This window comes from Mesitornis unicolor, unplaced genomic scaffold (assembly GCF_000695765.1).
Source record: "Mesitornis unicolor isolate BGI_N332 unplaced genomic scaffold, ASM69576v1 scaffold4424, whole genome shotgun sequence".
In the NCBI taxonomy this organism is placed as follows: Eukaryota; Metazoa; Chordata; class Aves; order Mesitornithiformes; family Mesitornithidae; genus Mesitornis; species Mesitornis unicolor.
In genome coordinates, this window is record NW_010181982.1 from 30004 (window position 1) to 42081 (window position 12078).

At 47.2% G+C, this 12078-nt stretch overlaps 1 protein-coding gene across 1 annotated transcript in view; it reads left to right on the forward strand.

Moving 5' to 3' along the window:
• Positions 1–12078, forward strand: part of SIL1 (SIL1 nucleotide exchange factor) — a gene marked incomplete at its 5' end in the record, with an annotated part of 42883 nt that overhangs the window by 8549 nt on the left and 22256 nt on the right. The window contains one exon of the mRNA XM_010183608.1: positions 692–813. Within this exon, the coding sequence (XP_010181910.1) occupies positions 692–813 (122 nt within the window). The remainder of the gene's footprint in view (positions 1–691; positions 814–12078) is intronic.

Genomic DNA, 12078 nt, shown 5'->3' on the forward strand with positions numbered 1-12078 from the left:
ACAGTTAGTCCAGTATCATCTGCTTTAGCAAAGTCATTGCTCAGGCTGCCCCGAGGGGAGGCTCCTGGCTGGCCCTTCTGAGCAGGGACTAGCAGCTTCTTTTCACGTCGGCATGAATTTGTTGACAGTACTCATGAAAAACACCCAGGATTGCCCTGTGCGCCTCGCTGCAAGCACAGGCGATGCTGCCCATGTACTGTTGCTGCTGACAGGCTCTTAAGCATCCTTAACTCCCGGTGCTACAATTAGAGCATTAATTAATTAGTTACATTCGCAACACTTGCAATTCCCTGGGTTCCCAGTAATGGCCTGCTGAGGTGAGAGAGTAAAGAACTCAAGTTTTTTTGACATAATCAGATTTACTGCATTTTTGACATCACTTGAGTTACTGAAACACATGTCAAGAATAGTTCTGATAGCTGACCAAAGTATTTGATTTTTTGGCAGTGCCTTCTGCATATGATAATAGCTACCTGCTTCTGCAACCATGACTTCCACTGCTTGCAGGCACTATTGTACGAAATTCAAGCCACAGTCACTCCCTCTTCATTTTCACTTGCTTTTAAAACTCAGCACTGGTTAGACTGGGAGGGGAGAGATGCTGGGCTTTCTGAAGGAAGGCATTCTTGAAGAGTTACTGAGTTGAATCTGGCTGTGGGTTTTGTACTGATGGGGATCTGCTCTCTCCCAGGTGGACAATGCTAAGGACTTCCTCGCCATGGGTGGGCTCCGGCTTGTGATCGATGGGCTGAACAGCACCGAGGCCGTGCTGAAGGAGCATGCTGCCTTCGTCCTGGGAGCCGCACTGTCCAGGTGAGCTCTTTCCCACCTTGGGTGGGATAGTGAGAACCTCGGGAAACCAGACAGGCTCTGTGCTTGGAAACCTAGCAAGTCCCGTTGTCTTTGGTCCCATGGGGAGGGTTTTTAGCCCTACGGACACATGCCTCTGACCCACAGGCATAACCAAAAGGGTGTCAGTTAGACACTGGGTTAGGAAAGGGATCAGCAGGCTGAATCAGGACTGGTCTGGAGGACATCTGTGGTTCACTGGAAGGTGGCTGTTGCCTGAGGGAGCCCAGTCAGCCTTGTGCTAGGGCACAGCATGTAGTGCTGCAGGTGGTACCATGTGGGCTCAACTGGTGCCCTTTTTGTTTTGTGGATTTTGGGGCTTTAGGTGTGTGTATTGCACATTCACATGCAGAGAGACTTTAGAAATGCATTGGATGGACCCAGACTTCAGGGTCAGAAGTGAGGTCAGAAGTGCAGAGTGAAGACTGAAGTATCAGCATATTTCTGTGCCTAAAAATATGGTCACCTTCTCCTCCGCTATAAATTATTTAACACTTAGTCTAATCTATAGTCTACAAATCTGCATTTCGTTTGCAATCTTATCTTGCAGTTGTTTTTTAGCACATGTGAATTAACATGACCTCATGGACAGCAGCAGGTACCCAGCTTTTACACCAGGAAAGGATCCAGCTTATAGTCTGAAACAGAGCTTGACTTATTCATCACAATAAGATCCTCTCTTTCACATCAGAAACACAGATCTGCTCTTCATATTCTGGCATATCTTACTCTTTGAAACAATATTGTAATTGTTTCCTTAGGTTCTTTAATAGCATGTAGACTCTTAATTATATGTTTCATAAAAAGAAAATCATGCTGAGGCTCTGGAAACATTTGCAGGAAACTTGCAAAATGTTGAGGGCTATTAAATATCTTCTTTCCTGATTTAGCTAACGTGACGTGATCAAGACTCAAGAAATTCATTGTCTTATGAAATGAGGGTGTAGCAGTGGCCACAGAACTAATGCTTTTGTATAGTATTCCTCACTTAGTTGGAAATGCCTTTCTTTGGACAGAAACAACCCTTTTTCTAATATGACAATATGAGAACGCTGTTTTGGAAACTTTTAGACCTATTTTCTTTAAAGGACATTCTTACAGATGGTAATTTTGAGTGGTTTGGATGATGTATTGTCTGAGAGCTCAGTTCCAAACTGTGAGGAATATTATGCCTGGGTTTTGGGTTTGCATTTTTTTCCCCCTTCGTGTGCTTAAGCTTTCTCAATAGACACCTACATGCCAACTTGTCTGCTTTGTGCTGTCTGCTTAATTTGTTTGTTCATACGTTTTCTCAGCTTACTTGGTGCTCCATTTAAACTGCCGGGGGCATTTCCAGTACTTCACACTAAGTATTTTCTGATGTCTTGTGTTTTTCTGAGGGGTTGTTGTTTATTTCCTTCACTCATGGCTGTTCCTAGGGGCCTCAGTTAGGTGGTAGGACTTTCCAGTAAATGCCCAGAGGTGTCACAGCTCACTGGGCTACAGGGGCACGATCTGATCTGTGCATGTGTACCTGGGGCTGTGTTGCATGCTGAGCCATGCCTGGGCAAGAGGTGGTGGTCTGCTGCTCACCAAATGGGTCCGTGGCAACCTCTCAGGTCTCCTCAGCCAGGATGGCTCAGGCCAGCGGTTTCAAGCCAGGCAGACCTTCCCAGAGGAGAATCAGGGCATGATCACAGCACTGCCTCAGCCAGGCCCAGGAGGTCATTAGCTCCTGGCATAGCTGAATCTGGAAAAGGGTGTTTGGTGTTGTCTGTAGGCAAGTTGTTTTATGCAGGAGAAAGCCACTGGACACTGAGCAGTCTCAGACGTGCTTGGGTCACATCCAGAACTTTTCAATTCTTAAAAATATCCAGGTGTTCTCCAAATTTGTGTTGTCCTTAACTACTCTGATCAGGTAGGGAAGCAGGTAAGGGATGGAGCGACCAGCTGCATCCCCCAGGTCTTGCACGTGGTCCAGCCGGGACCTGGCTCAAATGTCTGGCTGTGCTGGAAACCAATTTGGGATAAAAGGGTTTTCAAGTGGATCAACATCTTGAGCCAACAGACCAGGTGGCTGGCCGCGATGTTGGATCAGCAAAGGCAGTAAGAGGAGAAAGAGGAGGAGGAGAAGACACAGCAGAGATGGCTCAGGATTTCCCCCTCCTATTTATTTGGCTTAAACTGGACTTGAAAAGCAGCCTTGGCATAGGAGAGTTTGGTCCTCAAGGCAAAGGGTCCCAGGTCCTGGCTGCCGTGGTGCAGCCTGCACAAACACTGTCCTCCTGGTATCCATCTGCTTCTGTCCGTGAGCCTCTGCCGTGGATCTGGTGATGATCTGGTATGGAGAAAATCAAGATTTCATCTCTTGTTTCTCTGAAATGTCCTTCATTCTAGGCAGTTGGGGTTTAATCGCTGAGTCTGTGACCAAATCAAACATCACTCCATCTGGTAGAGTTTTCTGAGCGGTGCCCTTGCTGCAACTCTGCAACCTCATCACAGTCTTACTGTTTTTAAACCTTTAACAAAATGTTTTCCATTCAGCAGTTTGCAAAAGTAAACTTCATTTGAACAATCCTCAAGTGCTCTGATTGCAAATAAAAGTTAAATGCACTAACAAAAATAATTGCTAGGCATGTGGGATTGTACATTTAGGTATCCATAATTCACTAACAGTATATGCCAATACACAACATTATCTGGGTTTTCAGTGATTGCATTAGCATAAAAGCATGTTAGCATTTATCCGGTAGTACTAACATTTAAATATATATAAGTATGAAATATTAAGATAGAGCATTTTGGAGGCAAGTAAAATCTGTCCGTAAAATGTTCTTGCATATTTTTGAAGGTACACTCTGGTGTGTTCGGATGACAATCAGCATTCGCACCATTGGGTCCAAACATTGCAAAAATGTCAATGTTTTATGCAAAGAGGAGCTATATTAAGCTAAAAAAGATTGCTGATGAGAGAAGTGTCTTCTGATGTCCTCTAAGCTATTTACAGGCAGCATCTTTCTTTGTTCGTAGCGCAGCCAGGCCTTTGCGCAATTTGTATCTAGACGTTTCACAAGGCTGGGTATGTTAGCCAGAAAGGATTATGCTTGTGATTAAAACCTCAATTTTTAAAAACTTTCCCTCCAGAAAACGTTTTTCCACACCAATAATTTGAACATTTTAATATTTTGTAATAAAAGGATTTTGGTAATCCGTTTAGAAGGGGAATAATAATTTGTCGAATGCATTCTTGAAGCTTTATCCCAAATGCTCCCCATATGTTTAGGGGTGAATTAGAGGTGAGGACGGAGAGAAGCTAAGAGGTGGGAACTTCAAGGCAAAGAGAAGCAGTTTGTATTTCATGGGGAGAGGGCAGAAAGCGCAAGAACTGGCATGGCTGAAGTGGGGAGCCAGCAAGAAAGTTGCTTCTGCAGGTCCATTGAGAGATCTGTGGCGTTTTGGCCAGTCCAAAAATCCCAGGTTCTGTTCAAACTGGGTAGCTGGGGACAGGATCTCAAACAGAAGGTCCCAGCTCGTGTTGCTGTGTGTCCTAGCAGGGCAGTCCCCAGCACTACTGGGATCTCGCTGTTCCCTGCTTTGGCCCTGGGTGATAAAACAAATGTTACAGGAGTTGGTAGAAGGAAACTCATCACAGGTGAAATCTCGAGCATCATCTCATAGCAGCACTCAAGAGTTTCCTAGAGATGGCACATGTCAGGGTGTTGCTTGTCTTAACCATTTCCCATGAGATTAAATCCCTTAAACCTTGATAGTGGACATCACAGACATCCCAACTGCCATTATCCATGGGGGAATGCTGTCTCCCCATCCCTGCTCTATCCATCAATATTTCGATGGTCTCTATTCTCCTAGGGTTCATGACTTCAGTGTTTTATCAGAGAAGCACCAGCTTCTTCAGATGTCTGTCGAGGGGAAAAAGCTTCCACCAAATTTAATGATTTTGAATTAGGTCCAGCTTTGCAGTGAAACTGGCTGATGGTTACTGCTGTTAAATAACATTAAGGCCCAAGCAATAAACCCAGGAAAAGTAAAATTAAAGACCTTGCTTCGTTGCTGTCTTGTAAGGACGTAAGAATTCTGGGCTGAGAAATAAATCTTGTTAGCTTAACAAGCACTGTCCCTACCCATTTATTTCAAATCCATCTTCATGTTCATCCCTTCCTCCTCCAGCTTCTCCTTTTACATCCTACAGTCTTTGACCCAAGGCTTTACCCATTTTCACTCTTTTTTTCAGTGGCCCTGTTCGCCTTTAATGTGTGTTTTGCCACCTTCCAGACACAGTAATTCCAGCTTGACTCCCTGCCTGCGTGTTGTAATTTCTGGCTTTGTAGATTGTCTCTTCTGTTTTTATTTGAACCCTTGACTTGTGTGGAGTTATCAGCCTCACTGCGCATAATTTCAAATTAATTTGATTGGGTCACCTCAATTTTTTTCTGTAACGATAATGAACTCAACCTATTTAGCCTTTCCCCATTATGAATAACCTTAACAAAAACTGCAGTGTGGTTTAAAACTGTGTTTCATCATTGTGGTTAATTACACAGAAGAATAAATCCCTAAACATTTTTCAGCGTCTGAAATCTAACAAGAAAGTGTAATTAACAATTAAATAGTAAACTGCCATCCTTGTGCTCTCAGGAAGACAGACAGAGCAGACCCTGTGAGGAAAATCTAGAAATCAAGGTTTTCTCCTCTTTTTGTTTTTGCACATGCTTTGGTAAATTAATGCTGTCTGGAAGCTGGCAGGGTGCAGCAGTGGAGGGTTGGGTGCTTGTCCTACGCCACGTATGCTTTCCTCAGATGCCTGTATCTGCTGGAGAGTTCACAAGGTGGGATGGACATCTTAGCCTACCCTGTGGGACTGGTTTTAGGCTGAGGCTGTTGTCACTTCTGTAAAGTGGGGGAATTCTGGAGCGAGTAACCCCAACCAGGGGGGCTGAGTTGGGCTGGTGATGAGAGAGGAGAGGACAAAGAGGTTAAGCAGAGAGGTTGCCAAAACTGGGGTGTTTGGCCTCACATCAGGTTTCAGCAGCGAGCAATCCTGCATGGTTCCCCCGCAGTACTGGGTGCCGTTGCATTTTTATCAGTTATCACAGGGCTCAGCCTCAGTGGTGCACATGGTCTCCTCCTTGCATGTCCTTCACATAGAGATGAGCACTCCCAGAGCTGTGCAGGGTCTTGCCTGTAGCTCGCTGTTGTAACACCTGCCCCGCAGAAGAGCTGGTGCTGCCCAGGGACATGGCAGGGGTTGGGGGTGTCGGGAAACCGCTCTGGCAGTGGTCGGAAGCACCCTTTCTTTAGCAGGGAGGTTGGTGACACAAGCTGCAGGAAAAACTCATCACAGTCAGGTCATGCATTATATAAAACACATTGTTTCTGTCTCTTCACATTGAGTAAATGCTCTCCACTAAAGCATTTGAGTTGTGGTGGTTTCCATTTAAAATATGCATTCGGACAGGTTACCTAATCACTTCTTGCAAAAAAAAAACAAAACAGCCCAAACCTGCTGTTTCTCAGTGTAGACCTGGTTTCATCGCTGGACGCAACTTGTATTCCTCTGTCCCTTCAGCCACTATTTATTCATCACCCATGTTCTCTGTTTATCCTTTTTACTACAGCCTGTGCGCTCGGCTAATGGCTTCACAAACTTCAAAGATTTTCCTACCTAACACCTACATTATTTTCCTGACCTGCTGTGACTTTCCCATGTCGCATGTTCTCTGCATTCCCTCCAAGTAATAGGTGAAAAACGCTCCGCAGAAAAGAGGCATCTGCGTCTGCTCTTTAATCACGGCAACTGGAGCAGGCTGTTGTTAATGTGTTTCAGAAGGGAGGTTGAAAAAGCGCATTGAATAGAACAAAGAGGCGAAGAATGGGAGGAAGACGAACAATGAGAGCAGGAAATGCAGGATCCAGCCTCAATTACGTACCTGCTCCCAGCAGCGTTTGGGGTGGACAGAACTGACCCAGTGATTACGATTACAGCTATTGTCTGAGCTTCTATAGGAGCTTCCAGATCCCATCTCTTCCTTTGCAGGTCCTGCTGGGTGCACCCTCCAACCTCTTTCCTGATTGTGGCTTTTGTTGGATTTAATTGCTGGCAGGCTGTACAAAAGGAGCATGCAAACGCAGATCCAGCCAGGTCTGCAGCGTGAATGGTGTGAGTTGGGCCTTTGGAGGGGTCTTGGGGGGCTTCTCAGCTCTCATGGGGTGTCTTGTGGATTTAGCCACATTTACTCACCATCCCTCTCTTGGTCCCCTGCTCTTCCCCCTGTGCTGAGAAGAGGAAGGCATTGCTGCTGGACCCAGAGCTTGCAAAGGAGGTAAAATAACACAAGCCAGCAGCTGCAGGCTTTCATGGCATCTAAGACTGGTCCTTCTCTGTCTGGATTGAAGAGGGATCAAGTCTTGGCATGTGGCCTTGTTCCCAGGTTGACATCTTCCAGCCTACCTGTTCTCCCAGTTGCTTGAAACAGTTGATTAGTTATTCAGTAATACTGTTCTTCAGGTCTTCCACCAGATTGCTGCCAACCTCAGCCCCTTCAGGGCTCTCCAAGTGTTTGAACAGGTTGATGTCCTGCAGAGAGGGAAAACAGCTTACTGGAATTATCTTTTTCTGAAGAAACTCATCATCACTGTTGACTGCTTGCTTTTCTCTCAGATGCTGACATTCTGTGTCTTCTTGTGAGTTGGATTTTGATCTCTCTTTATTTTAGATGATCCTATTTCTGCTTAAAAGGGGAATGTCCATCAGAGGCCCCTGGAGCTGCCTGGCATGTTTTGGAAAGGGGTGCTCACTGACTTGGCTGCCTGAGAAGCCACGCAGAGCTCTGAGCCCAGCCGGTCAGCCCAGTGGCCACAAGACATCTGCAGGGAGCTGGACCAGTGGGCAACTCCCTCCCCGTGGGGTGGCTTGGAGTTGTCACGCAAGTTGGAGAAACACTATCGCAGCTGTTTCACGAGTCTTAGCCCCTTGGTGCCACTGTATGAGACCTGAATAGATTTGAAAACTAATTTGCTGCTCAGAGCATCAATAGATGTACGTCACTTGTCCTTTCTGCTGCATTTAATGAGTTTCTAAGGTACTGCAGCCAGTTCCAGAAGGCAACCATCAAAGGAGTGCGTCTTCGCTTCCATCAGAAGTGTCTAGCTGTCCCTCCAGCGCACTTCAGTTCTCACAGATTCTCTCTGGTTTTGTCTCTTATGAATTTAACATGGAGTGCATTGTATAATTTCTTGCAATGATCCTTTCCAGACTGTGTCTCCTTTTTGTTTTTCTAAATGCCCTGAAATAGGGGATGAGGAAGAGAAAGGACTTTTTCAGCAGTCAGATGGTATTAGGTGGAGCCCGGGCGATATGTGGGTAATGGCAAATGTCTTGTCATGCTGCTTCTCTCCGTGGTAGTGACTCTCTCAGTTGTTCCTTTCTGTTGCCCAGCTGTACCTGTTTCCCTCTGTTAATCGTTCTGCAGCTGGCCTGAGCATCCCTGCCTGTGTCAGTCTTGCTTGTCACCCAAGTGGGACGGCATTGTTGCGTGAGTGAGGAGTGAGTGAATGCGTTGGTGCTGCTGGACCGACAGCCGGGTCACGATGGGCTCAGCCCCGCTAGTGGCTGTAAATCCTTAGGCTCCTTCTGCTGAGATCAATAATTAGGGCTTTTGCTTTGTATAAACCGCCAGATCAACATAGGAATTGCCTTATTAAAGTGGATGTGCAGGCCTGGCTGGTCGGAAAGCCCCTGTGGCTGCATTTTGCAGAGGTAGGAACAAAAAACCTGGGGTGGTAACAATATGGTAACATGCAAATGAGGTTTCCCTAAGCCTTGAGCAACTAAAACCTGCTGCGTGTGATGAACCACAAGGGTTTCTGGTTTATTTTAGCTACTTCTGCCAGTGTAATGGAGATGGTTGAAAAGGGTTTCTGGATTCTGGTCCATGCTCGGTGCAGCAGGGTGTCTGCTGCCAGAATCCCTTTGGTTGGCGTCTGCACACATGAGCGTTTCTGATCTCCCTTTGCGTGTTCCTCACCTGCCTTTGGAAGCAGATTGTGTTACATTTCCATACATACCTTGTCATGAAGGCCTATAAATATGATTTTAGTGTGTTTGCATGTCTTGCAACAAGCAGGAATTCACCTGAGTTGTTTTCCAAATTAATATCCCACTGCTTTTACTTAATAAGGTCTTTTTATAAGCTGAGAATGGTAATGACTCTTAAATTTTCTTTTTAAAGAAATGCGTTTTCTTCTTGGGCACTTCATATTGAAATCTGTCTTAATTTCAGTTCAACTAGTGTGTGAAAACGCACAGTGAGGCATTATTAGGCCCTGAAGGAATAAAGACAGATGGAGCCCAAAATGGAATTGGTTTTGTGATTAATTGAAACCTTCAAGAGTGGAATGGAGTTAGGGCTTGGTCCTACCCTGTCAGCGTCTGGAGATCAGTTCAGCCGGTGTGAACCTCCAAGAGCGCAGGCTGAGGAGCTCAGTGGAGAATTACAGACGGACCTTGGTAGAGTCAACCCTGGATTGTCCCCGTCCGGGAGGGACCTGTTGCTGGAGGGGAGGACCGGCTGGTGGAGCGGTGAGAGCGCTGTGTGGGTGGGGTGGCGGGGAGGGGACCGCAGGGCGTATCGGGGTCCTTGGCATGTGGTGACGTGCTTTAGTAATGAGCTGCTATTTCTGGCCTCAAGCTTCCCGCAGCTGTGTACGATGGCTCTTGTGTGACTGCCACGATGGAGAGCAGAGCTGGGAGGAGGAGAGTATTTTGAGGCATGTTCCAAAAAACTGTGAAACGGGAATGTGGAAGTGGCTTGGGGGGGGGCACTGAGTTCAGGCTCTGGTCTGGGCTCCTGCTCCATATGTGACTTGAGCAAATTCTCTTAGGGACTGCGGTTTGGCATCCTTGCATGTGAGACCTGCCCCTCAAAAGGGGGTACTGGAGAAATATCAGGTGGTGTTTTCTGCACTGGCTTTGGCATTAGTGGATGTTTCTGGAGTCTGCAGCCACAAAACTTTACAGCATTTCTAACATATCTACTGGAAAGGAGAAAGAAAAGATGTTGCAGGAAGGAGACAACTCCATCATGTTTTGGGAGTGAGTCCTCTTGGTGCAAACGGGCTTTACAGCTCGCCATGACCATGCTTGCATAGACAGCAAGTTCTGAACAGTTGCTGAGTTGGAGAGAAGCAGCAAGTGAAGGCAGAGTTGCTTTGCAAAGGCAAAACTGGGTCAGTTATGGAACTACATCAGCACATCTGTCTGGAGAGGGTACGAAGGCTGTGGTTAAGTGCAGTGGTGGCAGCCCCAGGAGCTGGCCCCATTTCCCACCCCATAGCTCAGTGCTCGCAGCCGATCTCCCCTCTCTGCACAGGGTTGTGCTGACATGGGGCACGCTTGCCAAAGAGAGGACTGTGGATGCCTCCAACTTAGCTAACTGAATGAGGCAAAGGGCTCTCAAATAATTTAAAGAAGGATTTGGCGTAGAAAGTTGATGTTGCCTATGGAGCTCATGGTTTAAGGTATGCAAAGAGGCCAAGGGGCCCGTGACTGCGAGTGTGCTTGGCAGGTCTAGACTCTTGCTGTATCCTGAGAGCATGGGATGTTGAACCCATCTTCCTGGGGCAAAATGGATGAGGAGCAGCATCCACGGGTGCATGTCAGCTGGGAAGAAGACGCAGAGGGACACATCTCTTAGGTGCAGCCAGGACAGCCTTTTCACAGGCACCAGCACATCCCTTCCCGCAGTGCAGTAGCAGCACTTCTGGGTTAAGAAGGTGACTCGGACCTTGCTAGTTGTCCTAAGGAGAGGATGGGCTGCTGCAAATGGGCTGGTACTGCACATCAGTGGGGAGCTGAGCAAACATGTGAAGCATCCTCACAAAACATCCATTGTTTGCTTATTCTGACAGGTGCATTTGGTTTTTATTATCTCTGATAGATCCTAGGGTGACAGCGAATTTGCCACGGTGTATTTTGTAAAGGAAGGAGGGCAGGCTCTGTAGTGTGAGCTCTTTCTGTAGAACCTGGCCAGGAAATCTTCGAGAAATGCTGCAAGGCTGCTGTGGATTTTCTTTCCTTTCCCTGGAGACTCTGGGGATTGCGGATCAGCGGATTGTGGATTAGTGGATCAGGAATTAGAAATGCATTTTTCATTCTTATGTTACACACTAATGAACTGACAAATTTAATTTCTTTAAATCCAGCTACTTCAGCTAGAATAAGTGAAGTCGTCTTCTGTCTTTTTTGGTAACTTGAGAAAGGCTGAATCGCGATCTCTCTGGGCATCACATCATCCAAATTCAGTTCTTTGTCTTTAGCATGTGGCTGTTGTGAAAGCAGAGTCTATTGGCACAGAAGAGCTCACCGTCCATGGGTGGTCGCTGAGCAGTGCAGTGACGAGCTCATCGGAGTGCTGTGTGGGGGCTGCAGCTCTCCGCTGGCCATGTATTGCCTCACCAGTACTAGGGGGTGAGCTGGAGTCCAGGGGAACAGGCGTTGCACCAAGCTGGTGGCTCCAGTGTTGGTGCCTGAGCCAGCTCTGGTGTCCCTAACAGTTGCTACTGGGCAGACACCCTGTTGAAATGCAGAGCTGCAGCTCTGCTGAATGTCTCCATGGCACAGCGTGGTTTCTTTGCTCAGCTCCGGGTGTGAGATGTGCTTGGTTTATATCTAACATTTTTCTTGCCCCGGGCTTGTTTCTGTGAATGAAACTGAGGTCTTGCTCTCTCTTTTGGATCCCTCCATGGGAAGGGTACTGGTGCCTTGGGCTGCCCCCCTCTGCTGTAATGGGCTGGGATTTGGGAAACGCTGGTGCCGGTGGGTGTGCAGGCTGCAGCGGGCTCCACATGCCTCTCCTACAGCTGCACTGTTCTTCAGGTCTTGCAGTATGCACCTCCCTACCCAAAACCTGTGCCAGGGAGAACACAGAGCAGAAAAAGGCATTTATGTTGTTAAAAGCCTAACGGACTGCGCTGTGGGACCCGATCTGCAGGGGGAAACCAGCTCCATCATTACCCAGTCACTCTTCAGAGCTTTAAATGAGAGCTAAACAAAACGGCCTTGCCTTGCTGGAGCAGGCTTTATTCATTCACTTTGTGATACTGAAAGTGGGTCTGAAACGCGGCCGCCTCTCGACACGAACCATCGCCGCCCCCAGCAGAGCCGTGGGCTGGTGCCTGCTGGCAGAGCTGCTCGGCTGCTGGGGCAGGGCCAAGCCCCGCCCTGCAGCGGGG